The sequence below is a fragment of the Protopterus annectens genome, chromosome 1.part2 (genome assembly GCF_019279795.1).
Source record: "Protopterus annectens isolate FY-2018-M chromosome 1.part2, PAN1.0, whole genome shotgun sequence".
Taxonomy (NCBI): domain Eukaryota; kingdom Metazoa; phylum Chordata; order Ceratodontiformes; family Protopteridae; genus Protopterus; species Protopterus annectens.
Genome location: NC_056727.1, coordinates 548,800,833 through 548,823,825, shown reverse-complemented (window position 1 = coordinate 548,823,825; position 22,993 = coordinate 548,800,833). Strand labels below are relative to the sequence as shown.

The 22,993-nt window shown below is 37.9% G+C and overlaps 1 protein-coding gene across 5 annotated transcripts in view; it reads right to left on the bottom strand.

Moving 5' to 3' along the window:
* The window catches only part of MAP4K3 (mitogen-activated protein kinase kinase kinase kinase 3), a 2,472,041-nt gene that overhangs the window by 240,227 nt on the left and 2,208,821 nt on the right, over positions 1-22,993 (bottom strand). For all 5 annotated transcript variants that reach the window (XM_044057581.1, XM_044057598.1, XM_044057607.1 and 2 more), the window contains one exon: positions 1,349-1,407. In XM_044057581.1, the coding sequence (XP_043913516.1) occupies positions 1,349-1,407 (59 nt within the window). The remainder of the gene's footprint in view (positions 1-1,348; positions 1,408-22,993) is intronic.

Sequence of the window (22,993 nt, the reverse complement as noted above, 5' to 3'; positions counted from 1 at the left end):
GAAAAAATGGATTTTAGGGACCTCTTAAAGCCAAACACTACTGATTTCTTCTGAAGCTACTACGGCAGGTGGTTACAAAGATGTGGTAACTGGAAAGAATACATGACAACGCCAGATATATCCTTCAGCTGCTAACAGCCTCACTGTGGCAGATCACAGAACTCTGTAAGGTCATTAAGATTCCAATAGCTTTCAGGTAGGAGTGACACAGACCATGCAGGGTTAAGCAGATCAGTACAACAACTATAAAGACTGCATGATACCAATTGCAATTTCTCAGCAGATGGCAGGCAAGGAATGTAAGGTAGCAGATATAAGATCCACTTTATTTTGTCAGTGAGCTTCTTATTCTTCAGTTGACTGTCTTTACTAAAAAGAAAAGTTTGAAGCCAGGGTGGGAGAAAGTGACAAAACATATTTACACTAAAGTTCAAGCTTATGGCCACTGCATGAGATTTAAGGGTCTACCACATAGCTAGCAGACCAGTCTCCCCAATGCTGCTGCACAAGGGAAGCTCTGCTTGAATGCCAGGGATAACGCTCATAGGTAGCTGCTAGGGAATACCATCTAAGCAGTTTGCTGAATTATGATGCGATGTCAACCCATCACTACTTGAAGGACTGTTTGATAACGACAAAAGGGTGGAGGCTACCTAATGATGGGCTAAGTGAAGGCTTGGGCACTTACCTGGCCTTGGCCTTTTCCTTCCTTCCTCTCTCCGACTCATCACTAGGAAAATATGACACACCCTCCAGCTAATCCCTTTGCTGGCTACCCTCCATCTCTGCCATACTTTGGGCAAAGAAAAAGGCCTAAAGCTTCTCACACAGTCTTACTGCAATTAGCCAGATTAAAACAATGGCACTTGCGACAGGCCTTCACTTTGCACACCCACCCCAGGCAATAAAGACAGTGCTCTTATGGGTCTTGCATGATGACTGCAGGGACATAATATTAATTCTGTTTTGTTTTTTTTTTGGCACTGAACATGGGAACTATTCAATGATACATTAGGATTGAGATCCAAACTGTGTGAACATTAGAAAAGAAATGAAAAGTACAGGGGCTGGGTACACCCTCTGTGATTTCAGCACCTGACCATGGCATGGAATGGCAGGAGATACATATACCCCCTAAGTACAGGAGTTAGAAAATACAAGTATTCTGTGCCAAGGGTTGGTCTTCAAAAGAGGATTTCCTAATAGGTACCCACATCAGAGGGTTCCTGGAAGCAAGCTCTGACAATGTAGCAAACAGGAATCTTGGTAGACTAGCATATTCTACTACCAACATTTGACAACTTAAAATTTTCATTCCAGTACTATACACATTATCAATTTCACTTACCAACACAACACTTCTGGCAGCCCTTTGTATCAGGAATTTTTGTAGACACAGCAAACTTTCTGCAAATCAAGAAATACATAACTTTAATTTATCTAAAATCACTTAATGCATGGAAGAAAAGTTGCCAAATACAGTTATCTCATCTTTACACTTCGGGCAACAGTATAATTATACATCTATTTAAAACTAAAAAAGACATGCTACAAATTTACATTTCTGACTAACAAAGAACTTGCATGTTTCATTCCTCATGGGCACACATTTTGCTTTTCTTTTTTTAAGACTTTAGCATTTACCTTAGATGATATTTAAGGAGTTCATTATTCTAATGAAAGGGTGGCTGTGGTGGTGCAGCGGTTAGTACTGCCGCCTCACAGCAAGATGTTCTCCGGTTCAATCCTTGGCTGGGGTGCCTTCTGTGCAGAGTCTGCATGTCCTCCCTGTGGTCTCGTGGGTTTCCTCTGGGTGCTCCGGTTTCCTCCCACATCCCGACATGCTGTAGGTGGATTGGACACTCTAAATTGGCCCTAGGCGTGCGTGCGTGTGTGTGCCGGGCTGGCAACTTGACCCCTAACCGGGAAAAGCGGAAAGAATAATAAGACTACTCTAATGAAATTCTGAAAGAGTAAACCCATGACATGAAAATGGAGGAAGATAGAAGACACTGTACTTTCTGACTTGCAGTGATTACAGTATTACAGAATGAAAAAACAAGAAGTGCTGTCCATGAAACTGTTTTCCTGCCCTACAAAACATCTGTTTGTGTTTGTATTTACTGTGTTAGTGAGTTAATTATTCTGTTAAACAGATAAACCGACTGGACACAAGAGTTCCTTTGCAAAGGTGAACCAGAATCACTGTTTGGTTAAGTAACTTGCTCAGAGTTAAATACGTACATGCCAGAGGCCTATAAAATAAGAGTCTTATGAATTTTGCTGTAGTAAACTCCCAATCAAATAAGATTTTACAGCTAGAAACAAGTTTTACCCCAGACCTCTGTCTGGAAATGTTTGCTGGAACCAGTTTAAAAGTAAATGCAGGGTTCTGAAGACAGGTGATGCATATTGTTCAGTAATTAAAAAAGTTACATATGTATCTTAACTCCAGAGCATTACTTTTATTGAACATCCCATAAGCAGATGGAAATCAGTCCAATAAAGTGAAACAGTTTCCTACTAGGCTTGTCCTTCCCTAAGTGATCCACCATGACATAAATAATTTAAAAAAATGCACAGAGGAGTCAAGTCTAACTCTCATTGGTTAGTTCTTGCCAACCAGTGTAAAATATGATGACAAGGTAACCATGAAAATGCCAAAGACCCTGAAACACTACTGCTCTTCCTAATTACATGGAGGAAAGGAAGCAGGCAGTCCCAATTAGATATTCTTGAAGGTATGCTTTTAAGATTAAGCACACACTTGATGTACTGCTGTGTGGAATATAAACAAGAGGTATGTGAGTACTCACTACAGCAGCTGATCTTTGAGAGGACCCGTAGCAGTGCCTAACACCCAGAATATTGTACCCGAGGGACTCTCATTGATACAATTTTTTGCTCACTATCTCACATTCTTGGGAAATGGGCCTTAGCATATGCCTCTTTGTGGTACAAGCAATGGCTTCTCACAATCACCTAGGAAAACTTGTTCAGCACCATGTCACCCAGTTTCTGACTGTGCAGAAAATAAGCAATCTCCACTTGAAGATAAATAATCAAAAGGTAAGGATATAAAATTATGAATGTACAATATCTTAAAGGGTTATCCATCAGTAAAGCAGGTGGAAGAGGTCTTCCAAACATAGTGGAATGTTGGTGAAATAATACACATACACTGCAGGGTACCTTCTAAAAGGTCAACTGATACACAAGTACAGTAATACTGCAGAATAATCTTAAGCAATATGCAACCTCTTAGGGTTGTAAAGCCAGAAAAAAAAAAACAGGCAGAGATCAAAAGGTGAAGTCATGAATCACTGAACTGCCAAAAGAGGTGTGAATCTCCAGAAAAAACTTACATTCTAAAGACAAAGTCCAAACAACAATGGATGCTGAGCAATATCCTAATGACTAATCTGACTATGCCTCAGATGTCCACAGTAGACACTTTCACGAAACAAGGACCAGAAGCAACATTTCATCGAAACAGGACCAGAAGCAACATTTCATCTAAGAAGCCTTTGACAGTAATGGCCAATGAATGACCAGCTGCCTAAAAGCAAAACATGATGCAACAATCTTTTCATTTAGATCAGATTTCTTTCGCCATTGCTATACCCTCTTTATTTGAGGGAAAATAAAATAAAAGTACATTTGTCAGTTAACTCTTTATGGCAATAACTGTATACAATATAGGATCACTGTTACAGGATGCTATTAGGTTAATAGGTTGGTACTAGGCTATCGGCCCTAGGGCCTATACAAGCCTAGCCATAACAATTCCCTGGATATTTCCTCCCGCAATATTTACTTCCCTGTAAATAAACAGTCTTCCAAAGGTGGACACTGGTCATTAACAACATTCTTCAATTAGGGACATGGTTATTATGATGGCAACTTACTTCTAGTTATCAGATAGTACTATTTGACAATAACGGATGACAAAGTACTTCTCTCTCTCCGTCTTTCTTTCTCTGTCTTTGTATTCTTAACTATCTTCTTCTTCTTCTTTCGGCTTTTCCCGGTTAGGGGTCGCCACAGCGGATCACCTGTCCGCTCATGATTGGCAGTGGAGTTTTACGGTGTCGAGTTGCCAGCCCGGCACCCAACCTTCCACAGAAGGCACACACATGCACGCACTCACACCTAGGGCCAATTTAGAGTGACCAATCCGCATGTCTTTGGGATGTGGGAGGAAACTGGAGCACCCGGAGGAAACCCACGTGACCACAGGGAGGACATGCAGACTCCACACAGAAGGCACCCCAGCCGAGGATTGAACCGGAGAACCTCTTGTTGTGAGGCGGCAATGCTAACCGCTGCACCACCGTAAAGATGATCTTATTTTGATCTATAAATGCATGAAAAAAGCTATGCAGACAGTAAACACTAGTTGCATACACTCAGATCAAGAAATAACTGTTTGTGAATAAACCCAGTTTATAATATTGCATTAGGGAGGGGGCCATTCCATGGTACAACAGGTAAACTACACCTTTAAGTATTAGAAAAGACAACAGTCATAACATTTAAGGATTTTGTGGATGACTGGCTTGGAAGTACAGCATTTCATTATTCACTGATAGGTGATAAACTTATATAAGTGTCTTCTTGGAGGCTCAGAGCTGAGATTTACATACACGTCTCAACACTGAGTGCTGAGCATTACTGTAGTGCATAGTGATAATACTCTAATACTGGCAAAAAACAAATCGATTAAGCTGTTTGTTCTATAGTGCAAGACCCAATCTTAGCAACTGTTAAACACCCCCTGCTTTAGCTTGCTAAGATCGAATATCCCGCTAGACAATCAAATCTGCCAGTACTGACCAGACCAGCAAAGAACAGCAGCAGGATAAAAAAACAGATTTGGCAAAAAACGATTGCAGAGTAGACCAGGACACAATCCAAGTAAAAGTAAATTTGCAAAAAACAAATTTTTGGTTTTAAGTATTGTTTGCGAAAACATAAGGGAAGGAGACTTATGTAATGAAACAGAGTTTTGTGAACTATGTTGGATCTTAGACTTTAGGGCTAACATTAGTCCATGTTTTAATAATTGTGTCTCCCTGAAACCTGCTTTGAAAAAAAGATGGTTACATCATTGAGTTAATTGATCTATTGTTGTCATGTGATATGTTTTTAGATTTCATTGGATGAAGCTGTATTCAAATACCTGTATGTATTGGTGTTTTAACATTAAGGTCTGAAGAAGTGGAGTATCCGCGAAAGCACTCACCTATTTTATTTTATAATTTTATTACTTTTCATTAAAGCTGCTCAGCCTTTGTGGACGTCTTCTTTTTGCACATTTACTTTTACTTGGATTGTGTCCTGGTCTACTCTGCAATCGTTTTTTGCTGGCTACAGTTTGCTTGAGGGATCATGGCTGAGAAAGCTGATGTTGAACTTGCCTATAATTCAGAAACTGCCTACCTATTGACTGTTTGGAACTGAATAATGGAGTAGATGCTATCTTTTTTGAACCCACACAAAAACCCGCTATTAGACGTCCCAATGGGGTTTGATTCAAAACAAAAATTAGTTGTAGATTCTGAAATGATGGAAACCTTCTCCTTTCTATTAAAACAACTTGAAGACAAATTATTTAAATTTAAACATCTGTGATGGCAGTGCCTGTATTTTGAAGCGGCATTACATTTTAAAGCTGTCCCGAGGGGTCTATTTATTTATTTATTTATATTTGTTGACCGGGAGTGTCCGACTGGACGTAGGTCCATTTTCAGCGGAGGCCAGGGAAGAAAAGCTCCACAGTTAAAATAAACAGACAGTAGTTACATTGGATTACATAGTGATTAACAATTTACATAGCAATTACTTACAACATATTTACAGATGAAGAACATAGTACATCAGTAGACAACTAGAATCTTTATCTGTGAAGTACATAACAGACATTAACAAATGTTAAAATAAGAAGTTCCTGCTGTATAAGTACGAGGCTTATGAGCATCTGAGCTTGCTATAATCAAGGTAGTTAGTGGAGTGGAAAGAAAGGTAGTGGTTGGATGGGGTGGGTGATATTAGAGTGGGAGTTGCAAGGGCATAGCCAGCATGTTTTTAGGTGTGCTTTTAGTAAAGTTTTGAAGTGGGTGCATGATGGTACGGAGGTAATTGTGGGTGGGAGGGAGTTCCATAAATTGGCTATGGTGCAAGAGAATAGTGCTTCACCAGCAGAGTTATTGGCTTTAGTGATCTGCAAGTGATTTTTGTTGCTGGATCTTAGTGGTCTGGTAGTGCGATAGGGTTGGAGTAGATTCTGGAGGGATGGGACATTTAGTGAATGGTTTACTAGTTTGTGGGCGAGTGAGAGTTGATACCACTGAAGGAGGTGAGGGAGTTCAGCAAGTGAGAGACAGTGGTGACTACGGTATGATGCCCCTGTGGCGAATTTGGCAATTTTGTTGTAGCAGTCTTTAGCTTGTTTAGATCGCATTGCCTTAGGTTGGTATATATTGGAGAGGCATAAAGTAGGGTGGAGATAAGGTGGGAATTTGCTATTGAAATCTTTGCTGCTTTGGTAAGAAGATGCTTATTTCTGTATAACACTCCCAGTTTTTTGTGGATTTTTTATGGTCATGGATATGTGAATGTCAAATTTTAGTTTATTGTCTATTTCCACTCCTAGCAATTTGGTGTGTTCAGTTGGGTATATAGTGGTGTTGTCTTTTGCTGTGATGTTAAAGTGAGAGTTGTTTTGAGTATGTTTGGTGGGTTGGAAGATGAGTAGTTTAGTTTTGTTTGGGTTGAGTATTAATTGGGCATTGGATAACCAAGTTTCAACAGAGGAAAAGGTTTCATGTGTGACTTTTTGCAGTTTGGGTAGGGACTAGGCTGAGCAGATGATGGTCTAGTCATCTGCGTATTGTATGAGTGTGCCATGTGTGGTGGCAGAGGCTAGATTATTTGTGAAAACAGAGAAGAGTAGGGGTCCAAGGACGGATCCTTGGGGAACCCCTATGGAGACAGGTAGTTGGGGAGATATGTCATTCTGCCATACAACGGATTGTTGGCGGATTGTTGTTGGATTGTCTAAAGATCTTGAAGATGCCCTCGTATGGTGACAGCCTCCCACAATTACTTAAACGCTGGCAAATGCTTAATTTACACCTCAGCTTTGATTGTGTGCGTTTGCTTAATGAGTACTTCCATCCTGAAGAAATAGCATTATTCAAAGAGATTAACACTAAATACACTTATATGAAGAAGAATTTCACGGCTGAGGTGTTCAATAAACTTTTAGATGAGATGATTGGTGTTGTAATGAACTTTGAACAGAGGCTTAAAACCGAAAAAAAAAGAAGAAACTACTAGACTGTCATGACTTTCAATGGGGTTTTGTGTTTTCCTGGCCTCGAGGTTCTGTTTTGCAGAACAACAATCAAATTACATCTGAAACGACACAACACCCAAAGAGAGAAGGCTCTGTTATGGCTAGCCTGATGGAAATTATTGAATCTGCCTCCGGTGATGTCATTCATGTTAAATCAGGAAGTACAACATCATTACCAACAGCAGTAACCGAGGTGCGTACTGAAGATAATGCGAATGCTACTGTTGTTAATTTAAAACACTCTGGGGCAGCATAACGAGTTTATGCAACAGTAGATAATTTATCTGATGATGTGAATGCAATGGGGAGCACCTTGAATCTCTCTGGAACAGCTGTATTAGATAGAGGAAGAGCTGAAATGCGAAATGAAGAGATTGCATTTGAATCCGCTACAGCAAGCTCTTCTTTGATTGTTTCCACTGCTACAGGAGATCATAAAATGGGACTTGAATCTGTTTGTACCCTACAGCTAGGTGGAAAAGAGATCAGAACAGATGTGCCTTCTACCTCAAAGGAATTACGACAAGCTCGCACAATTTATTTAGCTGAGCCCCTTTCTATCCACAAGGAATACTGAAAGGATCGTTCCCGCAAAAGAATAAGGAGAGGCAGAAAAGGTATGAATATTCAAACAGAGTTGATGGGGCCACCTACTAGGAGCCGCAAACAGGTGAATTAGTGTATAACCTGTCATCTTTTTCTTTAACAAATGAACAAATTCACTTACTCAATAAAGGGCTGTCTTTTGTACCGGCAACCAAAGCTGATTTGACTGATACTATTTTAGACAAAGTTATTTGCCTGACATATGATGATTAGTTTGTTAAACTCAAATAAAACAGTAAAATTTAATTGTTTTAAAAAACCAAGTGTTTTTACACCAGAGTTGAAACCTGCATTGGACGCATTTGTTAATTTATGTGAAGATGATGTTAGAAGAACCTTGGGTGAGAAACACCAAGGTAGTTTTTATAACTTGAGTAATAAGAAGCAAGAAGCTTTAAACCAGTTAGTTAAAGCCCCACATCTTGAGATGCATCTGGCCGACAAAGGGGGTGGGATAGTAGTAATGGATAGATCAGTGTATCATGAGAAGATAATTAATATGTTGGATGATGCTGATATTTATGTTCATTTGCATACATTTCAAGTCACTGGACTTATTAATAGGGTGAATTTTTACTTATATGAGTTATAAATTAATTTGATTGAATATGACCTGTTTAGTTATTTTACAGTACAGCACACTAAGATTCCAATAATTTATGGTTTACCAAAGATACACAAAACTGTTAGTGACTCCCCATTCCGGCCTATAGTTTCTGGGAAAGGGTGACTCACAGAGCCTCTATCTATTTACATTGAAAAACAGTTGAGGTCTCTTCTTGATAACACAGACACTGTGCTAACAGATACAAAACATTTCTTGAATGATCTATACGTATGGTCTACAGATGTTGTATTCAGTGATGACATATCTGTGACTCTTGATGTCAACTCTCTTTTCACTGTAATTCACAATGATGATGGAATTGAGAATGCTGGATCTTTTTTTTAACTATACAAAATGTTTTTTTCCAACTCCAGAGTTATGTTGATTTCTATGGTAGTCAAACTAATTTTAGAAAATAATGTGTTTATTTATGGAACAGAATATAAGGGGGGATGGCCTAATGGTTAAGGTGTTTGCCTTACAAACACAAGGTGCAGGGTTTGAGGCTCATGGTAGTCAAACTAATTTTAGAAAATAATGTGTTTATTTATGGAACAGAGTATTGGGAGGATGGCCTAATGGTTAAGGTGTTTGCCTTACAAACACAAGGTACAGGGTTTGAGGCTCACAAGAGCTAATTGGCTAGCCTTACAATGGCTCGCAAGAGCACTTAGCCTAGTACTAACCTATGAACCTATAAGGTTGGGGTGGTGATGGGCACGGCATGTGCCAATTCATATACAAATATTGTTTTAGCACAGTGGGAACAGCAGATGATTTTTAATGATTTACATTATAGAACACATGTATTGTTTTCTAAATGTTTTGTTGATGACTTTTTTTGGTAAGGAAGTGCTCATATGAGACACTCAGATTCTGTAGAATTTTTACATAGTATAACTACTTTTTTGGAGTTTAGTATGCAATCCTCTAATGTCAAGATTTTTTAGATGTAATGGCTCACAAGGACATGTTTGGGAAGCTCAGTACAGACATTTATAAGAAACCATGTAAGAAGAATAATCTTTTGCATAAGACCAGTATGCACCCGAGACACATTCCAAGAAATGTTCTAAAAAGTCAGATACTTAGAGTGATGAGACTGCATACAGATAAAACATTGTTAGCAACAGCCTTTAGTAAGTTGAAATGGGATTTTATTAAACAGAGGTCTAGCAAGAGAGAGAGACTGAACGGGCTTTAGTTGAAGCACATAGAAATAGAGATGCTGTGGCTAAAGCATATTTTTCAGAATTTTCTAGAGATACATCTAGTCCTGGGCCGACTGTCGAGAGTAACTCGACTCACAGATCACAATTACCTTTTCTAGTGATGTTAATGTAATGCGTGATGTCATAAAGAAGAACTGGCCAGTCCTTATGACGGACCCAGAGTTAAGCGAAGCACTAGGATCTTCACCTAAATTTGGCTTTAGGAATAACAGGACACTAAAACAACATCTATGTTATGGACAACTGTCATCTGGTATGAAAGTGACCTCAGAACGTAAGGTCTTGTAGTGCCTACAAGTTTATATGGAGTGTGACCTCAATCAATCACCTGAGACTGTTGAAAAACTATTGAGTCTGGCTTTTATACAGACTATGTTACCAAGAATATAGTCAGTCTGGCTAAGTGTGTAGCATATGAGGGGTTTTATGTTGACAAAACTAACTGTACTTTAAAAGAGAGGATTTTAGAGCATTACAATAATATTAAGAACAAGAAATCTAGTAATGTCCTTGCACAGCATGTGTTAGATATTGATGACACATATGTAATGAAACAGAGTTTTGTGAACTACACTGGATCTTAGACTTTAGGGCTAATAATAGTCCAGGTTTTAATAATTAGGTCTCCCTGAAACGAGCTTTGAAAAAAAAGATGCTTACATCACTGAGTTAACTGATCTATTGTTGTCATCATGTGGTCTGCTTTTAGATTTCATTGGATGAAGCGATATTCAAATACCTGTATGTATTGTTGTTTTAACATTATGGTCTGAAGAAGCAGAGTATCAGCGAAAGCACTCACCTATTTTATTATTTTATAATTTTATCCTTTTTCTTTTCATTAAAGCTGCTCAGCCTTTGTGGAAGTCTGTTTTTTTTTTTGCATAAAACCAGATTTGTTTCTGCCTGCTGTCTGTGCAGGTAATGTCAATCTGACTTTCTGTAACATAACAGTGTGCGTTATACTGTCTTTCTGACTGTACATGCTAAGTGCTTTATGGCTCTGAAAACTGGCAAAACATATAGTGCCCTTTTATTTTTTGCATCTAGCAGTACATGAAGCACTCAAAGTTCCATGCACAACAAAAAATTACGAATGGGTCACCAATCATAATCCTTTATTATGTGTTCTTGACATGGATGCCAAAATTCACCTCTCGAGCTTCTCTCTTGTGATGAATTTCTTGGCATCCATGTGTGGAACACACAAGTCGGTTATGATCAGCAACCTGCTCATATTCCTCTATATTATGATAAAAGCTGCACAGGGGAAGAAAGTATAGAAGATCTGTTCATAACATCTGACTACAGTTAATAAGCAAAAGCTGCTTTACATGCAGTAGTGGCAGGTACATTAACATTCAACTTAAAATAATGTCATAATTCTCTAAGTTTTGTGTATGTATTTTAAACTGGATGTCAGTTTATTTGTCACAACTGTCTTTATAGAAGTTGAGTTTTTTGGAGGGGTGAAAACATCATTAAATAGCAGAAAAAGGAAATACAGGAGTCAGCTGTAAACTTTGCATGTTCTGTGGTACATAAAATTCTAGCACCAATAACTGTGGGTCCAGAACAGTGACACTAAATGTACAAAAGCGGACTTTATATATACTAAGTATGAGTTCAGCATACCTCAGAGTACTAACCTTATTCAGAAGTACAGTGATCTTGGGAGGTGCAGGGACAACAATAAGCTAAGTATATACTGGCAGCAATTCTAAGGTCCTATGCAAAATCGTCACTCCTTATATCCCTCTAAAACTGTTGAGTTTCATCTGACTCTATACAGATATCCCAAGGGGGGTGTAAAACGGGTATATATTAGAACATTGAAGTTTCAGAACTTCAAATGTTCTAATATCGACCCCTATTAAGCGAAAACTGAAAACATCGAAAATTCAGAATAGCGAATTTTTTCCTAGGGAAAAAATTTGCTGTTCCAAAACACATATACACAACACAAACACACTAAACAAACAGCAATCCACACACATACACCTAAAATCTTACATCTAACCCTACACTAAACTGTACATACACCACTATCTACCCACTTACCTTAGCCCAAACTCTAACCCTAAGGTCCGTCACTATCGCACACACACCTCACCCGCGCCCTAACCCTAACTCACCTACCATGCCCTAACCCTCACGTCCCCACATTCGCAAACTTACCTGACCCACGCCCTAACCCTAACTCACCTAACCCTCCCTAACCCTCACATCCACACAATCGCACACTTACCTGAACCCGACCCGTAACTTTCCACCACAGTGCTGAAAATAGCGAAGCGACAGGAACTGACAACCAAATTCTTTCCCTAGGAAAGAATTTGGTTTTCTGTAACTTCGCTATTTTCAGCTTTCACTGAATAGGGGTCGATATTAGAACATTTGAAGTTCTGAAACTTCGATGTTCTAATACAGACCCTGTAAAACAGCATTTTTTTATAAATTCACCAGGAGATGTAGATAATACAAACAAAAAAGTACATACAACTTATTTACCTTCTCTTTAAACAAAACAGGTGATTTTCTTTTTCACATCACTTCATGAACCAATGATGGTAGTGGGGAAGGATGCAGCCTGCATGTTGTATAGGGGACTTACATGAAATTTCATGCTTTGAGTTTATTAAAATGACTGACACTAAGCACGGAGAGATGGTTGTACACTGATCAACAGCTGAATTTCAGCTCTCCTAGTGAGAAAATAGAAATTGAGAAAAATGAGTCCAACTGAAACTGTTTTTTTGGGTAATATTCAATTACTGGCTTGAAAGTATAATGCCTGTATGCCTACAAAGAGAAAACTTAAAAATTGAAAGAAAATCAACCAGAAAAGGTAAAGAGAAAATACTGCTCTGAAATGATTCTGCAGCTGTTCAGCAAAAAGCAGTTCAATCTTCAGTTTTGGTTAAAGAGGTGGCATTCCAGTAGAGGAAAAAATAAATCAAAGGAACTCAAGAGGCGATTAAAATAAATGGACACATTGAAAGAATGTATCAACTCAATTAACAAAATGCTGGAAAAAATAGAAAATTTAACTAGCTATTCAGATGAATTGATAAAATTACAAAAATCAGAGGATGAAATGAAGAAAAAGTGGGCTGAGTATGAGGTTTCTCAAGAAGAGCTACTTCAAAAAATTGAGTTAGAAGAAATACAGCATTGAGAAAACCTGCAATGTCCTGATTTAACAGAGAAAGTGGAAGGAAAAGACTGTATTAATTTTTGAAAGTACATATAAACAACCGGACTGGTGTTCCACAGCAGGATTTAGCCAAGACCTATATTATTAAAGATGCAATCATACCAGCAAAAAGAGCTGATCCTGACAATATTATGGCAGAGGGCAAAGTATTATAAATTGGAGACAGCAGAGTGTAGAAAATGATTACTCACTGTACTTCGGAGAGAAGAAAAGCAAATTTATCTCAGCAATCAGGGAATGTGGGGATGCAGGTATGACTGTCCTCAGAGTATTTCTTCCTTTTAGATTAAAGTTATTTACTTATGCAGAATGGGCTAAGAAGAGAAAGTTTATTCAACAAAAAATGATCCAGCAAGTAGAAGGGAACTCTGCTTCTCATTCTTATGACAGTAATGTTCACAGACAGACTTTGCCAGTGAAACAGTTTCCAAAGTTCCAAAGGAAAATGCTTAAGAGACAGAAAAAAGCACTGGAGTTGACTAGAAAAAATATGACTACCTTGGACTTGGAATGAGTCTAGTGTTGGGAGATGGAGATGAATAGGAAGAAGTCCAGCAACACTGAAATTAAGTGAATAAATGGGAGACTAGAAACTATCAATCACATTTGTGAAAAAAGGCTTTGCAAGAAAAAGCGTCTGGAAAAGACCTGACATTTGTTGAATATGTTAAACTTGTGGGTGGACTGTGAAGCATACTCCCCACTTTACATCATTAATATTTAGAAGGACACCAAGGGAGGAAAGTTACTATAAATAAATACATTTGTGTTCTTATTAGTATTTGTATAAAACATTTCATGGTATAAACTGCATGTTTTATATATATATATATATATATATATATATATATATATATATAGTAAAGCAGTTCTGTGTAGTGTATAGTCAGGGTATTTTAAATGGGAGGATCTTTTCAGTGACCGTTGTATGTCTTACAGACATTAAGTTCTAGTAGTAAGAAATATAGGCTTTACAGTGCAAAAAGAGAAGAAAGGCTGGACAAAAGCAAGTTTAATGTTAATATGCTGTGATCTTGGGCTGTTGGGGGTGTACATTTGCACTGATTATGTTATGCACAAAATTAAGATATTTTCTTATTTTTACAAAGGTGAATATCTAGAGTAATGCTTTTAGACTCCTCATCTTCTTTCGGCTGTTCCCGTTAGGGGTCACCACAGCAGATCACCTGTTTCCATTTCTTCCTGTCCTTTGCAACTTGTTCTGTCACACCAACCACCTGCATGTCCTCTCTCGCCACATCCATAAACCTTATCTTAGGCCTTCCTCTTTTCCTGTTACCCGGTAGCTTCATCTTTAGCATCTTTTTCCCAATATACTCAGCATCCCTCCTCAGCACATGTCCAAACCAATGTAATCGTGCCTCTCTGGCTTTGTCTCCAAACCTTCCAACCTGGGCTGACCCTCTAATATACTTATTCCTAATCCTGTCCACCCTCGTCATACCCCGTGCAAATCTTAACATCTTTAATTCTGCCACATCCAGCTCAAACTCCTGCCTTTTTGTCAATGCCACTGTCTCCAACCCATGTAACATAGCTGGTCTCACTACCCTCTTGTAGACCTTCCCTTTCACTCTTATAGGTACTCATCTGTCACAAATCACTCCTGACACTCTTCTCCACCCACTCCATCCCACCTGTACTCTCTTCTTCACCTCTCTTCCACACTCACCGTTACTCTGAACTACTGACCCCAGGTATTTAAATTCATGCACCTTCACCACCTCTACTCCTTGCATCCTCACCATTCCTCTATCCTCCCTCTCATTCACACACATATATTCTGTCTTACTCCTGCTGACCTTCATTCCTTAATGCTTTTAGACTACGCTATAAATAAGAGTTATTTGTAAACAAGTAGGTTTTAAAAGTAAAACAAAATGATGAAAGCCATGAAAAATGCTGTTTCTTACAACTACAAAATATTAGCTTTTTTTCCATTCAGTGGGAGTCGAGACGTTTGCAGGTGAAGACAGCTGTACATTCTGTTCTGAGTAAAACTTAAAAAGATGCATTCCTGAGTACATTTCCATGGAGACAAAGCTATCTGCAAGTGCAAGCAATTAATCTTGAACATTCTTTGCTCAGGAAGATGCAAAATTGAAAGGTATGATGGCAAACAGCTCAGTGAAAAATAAAGTCTGAAATTCTGGGAAGTGTATAACACATGGCAGCAGTAGCAGTTTAATGCAGTTAACAGAACAGTATATAATTTAGTTTTATTTAAAGATAAGTAGGGCACTTTTTCTTATGGCTAATATTTTCTGAAAGTATACAAGCTGTATTTCATAACTGGTAGTAGGGCACTTTTTCTTATGGCTAATGTTTTCTGAAAGTATACAAGCTGTATTTCATAACTGGTAGGGTAACAGAGAGAAGAAAAGAATAGTCAAAATCAGTTTAAGTGGGAACACAGGCTGCAGCCTGCACTTTTAGGTTAGGTAATGCCCATGGGCGCTGCTGCCATTTTGGGGCAATTGTTCCTCTCTGGAAGGTTTTTGAAGTTGTACATAGTTTTGTGTGTTTGTTCAAAGTTAACAGGGAATGGGGGTGTTTTGAAAATATATTTAAGTTTATGTTTGAGGGTTTTCATTTAAACAAAAATTCATAAAACGTGACAGGTTTATATGAAGAAAAGAAACAACTGTAGAAAAGATCAGTCTGCCAAGCTTACTGTGACCAAGTAACACAAATGTTGGAAATACACATTCAAAAAAGCTGTCATGTACAATGGGGGGGTGGGGGTTGACAGACAATTTTTTTTAAATCACAACGGCTATGCTTATCCATATTACCTTGGAAAGTAAATGACCTTACAGGTATACCCAAAAAGGGAAGAGTACTGTATTATACTGAATGCACAGTGCAAACAGCAAATGCTGGAGACTCATTTGGAAAGAAACAAGCACATGAATTTGACAAAGAAAGGATTTCAGAATGGAGGAAAGATGGAAAGGGAGAGTAATTATGCTAATTGCAATAGGGGCTCCAAAAGTGACAGAAGAGGGGCAAAAAAGAATAATGGTAGATTTGTGGTAATATGTGGCTATTGCAAGGGAAAAGGATTACACTGGCATGTATATAGTTAACCAAAAATGGTTATTATGGAACTTAAGAAAATTTTGAGAGAAATAATTAGCTTTCTGTAGGGAATATTACTTATAGATTGGGACTGGAACTTGATTTTCAATAGTGAGAATGTATCATAGGGACCTAGAAGGGAAAATTTAACAAAGAGGATAGATTTCTGAAGAAATTTAAGAAAATATTTGGTATGGAAGATGTGAATTCAATAGTAGGAACCTGGACAGAATTAACATACTATTCCCCAAGGTACAATAACTGCGCTAGACTAGACAGAAACTGTATCTTACAAAAGCATTTGCATTTAACTGAAAGCTTTGACACATATCCAATAATTATTTCAGATCATGCACCAATAAAAACTAAGATAAAAATGCAGGGCAATGTCATAAAAATGAGACACTGGCACTTTCCCTACCTGTTAAAAATAGAAGAATTTAAGGAATGGGTAGTAGAAATTATTCAAGAGTTGTTAATGAAGACAGAAACATCTTCAGAATGTATAGACAAAGGATGTGATAAAATGAAAATCAAGTTTAAAAAGAGAATAGAAACAAAACAGAAAGCAATATGGTTAAGAAGTAATAGGAATTAGAGGGTTTGACAAAGGTGAAAGTATTGCAAAATTATCAAATGTAGAGTGCTAAAGTGAAAATAAGGGAGTACCTACATGATGTGCATGAACTTAGAAAGACTGCTATTATGCAACTCTTTTTGACAACTCCAGAGTACAAAACCTTTTATCACAATGGCTTAGGCAACACAAAGTAGAAAAGGTTGCTGCTAAACTTAGGGAGTCTACAACAAGAAAAATAACCAGATATCCTATAGAGGTTTTAGAGATATTTCGTAAATTATATTAAAAATTGTAAAAAGCAGAGAAATGTGGAAATCAAGAATGAGCATAAATGGAAATATGTATGGAATGCTTAATTATTTCAAGGTTAGAGGAAAATGAGGTTGAACTAATAGTTAAGATAGGGGATGAGATACAAATTGTGATGTATAATCAATCTTCAAGAAGGTTTCCAGGAATAGATGGTATTCCTGTGGAAGTTTGGAAGTTACAGGAGAGAAGACAGTGATAAAGATCTGGAAGATTTTAACAGTATTTCAAAAGGAGGGAAAGCACCAACGTCTATGCTATCAAAAAGAATGGCAACAGTGCTGCCAAAATTGATAGATATGTATCAATGTGGTTTTATGGAGAGGAGGCAAACATTTGACACCAGTAGAACAAGGATGATCTGGAGGGAATGTAAGGACATATCACTGTTGTTGATGGGTCTTGATACAGAGAAAGCATTAGACACATTAAGCTGAGATTTTATGAGTAGGGCAGTGTTAGCATTTACATTCCCTGATATAACAATAAGGTTAATTAGGAGAATATACGAAGGATCAGAGGCAAGAATTAAAGTGGGAGGGTTCCCCTCTTACAAATTGTGTTTGAACAGAGGAACCAGGCAGGGGTGTTATTTGATTTACATTTAGAGCCACTGGCAAAGAAATGAAGGGACTCAGAACTGCAAGGATATAATTGGTATGGTAATCAAAAAACTGGCTTTATTTGCAAACTATATTATTTTGTACCTGATAAATCCAGAAAAGGACATGTCAGTGTCACGGAACATTTTGAAACAGTTTCAAGTCTTCTCAGGATATAAATTATGAAGACAAAATAAAGGCTATAGTCATAAATTATATACCCAAACACAAACTGGTTCAGCAATACCCATATTTATGGGGACATGATAAGATGAAGTATTTAGGAGTACGGCTTAGAAAGACTTGTGTTATTGGCAGCTAAAAATATGTGGGAAGAAAATTAAACAAAATATAAAACAAAAACTCAGAAAGTGGAAGATCTTGTTTACAGATATGGATAGTAAGATACAAGAAATGAAAATGTTTAGTCCCTTTAATTTTATATTTGAGTCAGGCATATTTAGTCCCTTTAATCTTACATATGAGTCAGGCATATTTTTATCAACCTGAGGAAAAGTTGTGGATAACAATTAATAAAGATTTGATGGACTTTATCTGGGAAGTGAAGGGGCCAATATCTTTCCAAAAGAACAAGGAGGTTTAGGATTACCTGATTTGAAGGGATATTTTAGAGCAGCACAGTTAAAGCTCATATACATAACCAGTGGCATTTTGGATGTGGAACTATAAGGAGAAGTAATAACAACCATACAGAATATTATATTCATAAAATTTCAGAATGAAGTTTAAGAACTAAGGCAATGTGGGACTGGAGAAAAGCAATTTTGCCAACAGGGATGACTGCAAGTAGGGGTACAGAAAATAGGCAAGAGAGGTCTGGAACTGACAAAGGGAAAGAAGGTACTGGGAGAAAATCACTAGACAGGGAAAGGAAATACAGTGGGATGAGTACAAGAAGAAGTTTGGAATGCAGATTATGGACTGTTTTCCCTACCAGTTGCCTACTAGAGACTGATATCATAGTATAGTCAAAGGGATGGGGGAGTCTTAAGTGAAAGACATGCTCTGGTAGAGTTTTTTTGTTGAATCTAGAAAGGAACCTGCTGTTAAAAAATAGATAATTAATAAGGCATATAAAATACTGCAAGATAACTATAAGAGTTAGTCAGAAAAGGTGAAAAAAGACTGGAAAGAGAAACCTGAAAAGCAGTTTACAAGGGAACAATAGGATGACATTTGTAAGGCCCCCAAGTATGTAATAAAGTCTAGAAGGTTTAGGATTTTTGATTGGAAGTGTTTACACAGGTATTTTAATACACCAAGCAGCCTCCAAGACTTTTTCCTTGGGTAGATAGCAAATGTTAGATGTGTGATGGAGTCAGTAGGAGGTATCTGGCAACATGTTTTATGAGAATGTAATGAACTAGTTTTCAAAATTCCATAAAGTACTATGTCACAAATATTGGGGGAGCAAATGGCTGTCACTAAAGAAAAAAATTATTTTGATCTAGGGCACAGGATATGAATTGCCTATATTTAGTAATGCTGTATTAAGTTTAATTCTGCTGGCTGCTAAAAATGAATACAAAACAGAAATCCAAATGTAATCCATCTGGATTTGAAGTATCAAATATTTATTTTATTTATTTATTTTACATTTGTTTTCCGGAAAAGTCTGACTGGGCAGTAATTGCCCGTTTTCAGCGGAGGCCGGGGATAAAAGTTCTACATAGTACATCATGTTGCAGAAATATTCAGATACAAAAAGCATGCAGCACAGTAACAAAAAAGTTAGTTTCTAGTTCTGTATAGAAATATTCACGTAGTCCTTTTGAGGAACATTTAAACAATGGTAAAAAAAAAAAACAAGTAAGTTTGTAAGGCTCTGTACAAATATATTCAGCGTGGTCCTTTTGTAGAATGTATAAACAATGTACAGAAAGTAAAATACAAGTGGATACCACAAGACTATGATACACTTTGAAGCATCAAATCTGTTGATACAAGATGTGTTTTTCATGTAAAGGACCATTTGTAGTTACCAATGAGAAAGGACTGGGTATTTATTAGGTTAGTCAGGGTATTGACAGCTACATATCCAGAATTGGATAGAGAGGACTTCAGTGGATTTCTGAAGTTAAGTTTGTTATTTTACATTCTGATCCATTAGGGAGGGACTTCCAGATTTTGGCAATGACACAAGTGGAAGGAGTCGCCAGACATATATTTGCTTTTGGATATTTCTACTAGCATTTTATTTGTGAATCTTAGTTGGCGGTTGTTGTTGTACAGACTGAGTAGGCCTGCTAAAGCTGGTAATTTACTGGGATTAGTATACAACTTGATGTGCCATGGTAAGATGATTAAAGTTCAATAGATTAGGTAGTTCTAGCCAGCCTAGTTGTTTATGGGCTAGACAGTGATGGGATCGATATGATGAGCTGGTAGCAAATTTTCTACCTTGTAGTAAGTGGCTAATTTGTTTAGGTCACCTTTGCTTAGGTTAGTTAGAACAGGGGATGCATATAGTAATGTGGAAAGGAGGTAAGTTCTGGCTATGATGATTTTACTGTCAGTGGTTAGGTAGTTGTTACATTGATAAAGAGTGCCAAGTTTTTTGTGAACTTTAGTTATGGTCTGGGCTATACATTTATCGAATTTAAAATTTTGGTCAATAATTATTCCAAAGAGTTTGGTTTGTGGCACTTGGGTGATGACGGTGTTGTCCTTTGAGGATATACGAAAAGGGGGAATGGGGTCAATAGCCTTTGAGGGATGAGAAATGATCTGAAAGGGTTCCAAGATGGCTGAACACTGAGTAACAGCTTGTTTTTAGCTCTCCCAGCATGAAAACAGAAACTTAGCAGAGAAGGCCAGTAGACTTGTGTTTATGGGTGAATTTCAGTAACTGACTAGTAAGTACACTGCCTGGATGCCAAGAATAAAGAAATACAGAAGACCTGGAAAAAATCATTTACAAAAAAGTGAGGCAGAAACACCGACTAGGGAGAGTTCTGCAGCTGCTCAGCAAAAAGTAACGCAACCTTCAGATATGACTTCCAATAACCTACAGGATGACATAACTCAATTGCATACAGACCTGGGTAAAATAAACAAAACACTGATAGAGTATATTAACACAAACAACAAAAGGTTGGAACAAATGGAAGACGTTTTAAACAGATATTCAGATGAGATGATAAAGCTGCAAAAGTCAAAGCTTGAAATGAAGAAAAGGCTGGGTGAATATGAGACTGCTCAGGAAGAGACGTTTCAAAAAATAATAGAATTAGAGGACAGAGCATGTAGGGAAAACTTGAGATTTTCAACTATACCAGAGAAGCCGGAAGGAACAGACTGTATTAAATTTATGAAAGCACAAATAAGCAGCTGGACTGGTATTCCACAGCAGGATTTATTAGTTGAACAGGCACATCGTGTGTATGCCCCAAATCTAGCGATAAGAAAGCAACCTAGACCTTTAATAGTAAAGATGCAATCCTGCCAGCAGAAATAACTTATTTTGTCAAAATTGTGGCAGAAAGACAAAATACTAAAAGTAGGTGACAGCAGAGTGCTTGTGGAGAATGACTACTCATTGTACACCAGGCAAAACAGAAGTAAACTCATCCCTCTATTCAGAGAATGCAGAGGCGCAGGTGTGAGATTCAAACTGCTACATCCAGCTGTCTTCAAGGTATTCTTCCCTGGAGGGACAAAATAATTTTTTGATGAAGTGCATGCTTAAGGAGGAAATACAGAAGTTTGTCCAACAAAAACTGAGCTGTGAAACAGAAGAAGATTCGGCTTCTCACTCCTCTGGTAATAAAGACCACAGAGAGACTGCACCTATAAAACCTTTTCCAGTATTTCAACTGAAAATGTTGGAGGGAAGGAAGGGAGCACAACAGTTGACCAGAAGAACTGAGAGTACATTGGAAATGAAGCAGAGACAGGATCCGGGTGATGGAGAATAACTGTAACATAATCAGTAACTTGATGTGGGATTACAAAACATTAATTATATTTGTGAAATATGATAGCACAAGAAAATCTGGAAACATAGGACTTCTTCAAAATTTGTTTGCTGAGTGGGGGACTCAAGTTTATGCCATACTTCATGTCATTAATGTTTGGAAAAATGCTTTGGGAAGGGGAAAAGAGGGGAGAATGCTAACTGCAAGTAAAGAAAACACCATCTTTTCTTAATAGTATTGTATCTGTGTTGCATGGTTTTCTTTGCATGCTATTTCTGGGTGTAATGGGGATTGCAAAAAAGAAGTTATGTACTTATTATAATGTTCCACGTAAGTTGTTCATCTCACCTTCATTCTTTACTGATGCATTTGGAAGCTCTGATATGGCCAATTGCAAAGCTCGAGGTCATCAAATAGCTCGAGGCCAAGTCCCTATCCCTTGATGCACCTGTGAATTACCTCAGATCTTGCTTGCGGTGTATACTAATACCACATGTCATTCTACATTCCTAAAGAAAAGGAAGAGAAGGTTTGAGTAACCAGGATGGAACCAGAATGTCGGTCATCTATCAGCCCAGGAGGGGGGTAGGAGGGAAGGACGTAAGAATGAAGGCGAGATGAACAACTGACATGGAACGTTATGGTTAAGTACATAACCTCTTTATGTGAAGTTGTTCAATCTCGCCGTTCATTCTTTACTGATGGTTAGCGTCCCAAGCACCATCAATCTAGGGTGGTTCATGGGAGTATATTTCTCAGGACCGTGGATCCAAAGGAGGCCCTGTCAACTTTGTAATGAGTGATAAAAGTATGACGTTTTGACCAAGTGGCTGCTGCACAAATATTATCAATAGGATGTCTGGCAGAAAAGGCAGATGATGTAGATACTGCTCTGGCTAAGTAAGCTTTAATCTTGTATTGCAAAGGTATATTGGCAGCTGAATAGGTAAAGGTGATGCAATCAGATAACAATTTAGACAGAGTAGTTTTAGCCACTGGTCTCTCCTCCCTGGAATCTGAAAATGAAACAAAAAGCTGGTCTGATTTCCTAAAATCTTTTGTTCTATCCAAATAGAATCTGAGCTGTCTGTGAACATCTAGTTTGTGCAGCATATACTCTAAATTGTTAGAATGATTGGGGAAGAAAACTGGCAAATCAATAACTTGGTTGAGATTGGTTTCAGTGCAAACTTTGGGCAAGAATGAGGGATTTGTTCTAAGTGATACTCAGTCAGGGTGAAATATCAAACAGGGAGGCCTGATGGATAAAGCCTGAAGCTCTGACACTCTGCAGGCAGAAGTAATAGCTACCAGAAAGATGATTTTCCAAGACAAAAATTTGAGATCACAAGATGAAGCTGCCTCAAATGGCAGGAGAATTATATATGAAAGCATAAAATTTAGATACCATGGAGAATACGGAGATTTCACAGGAGGTCT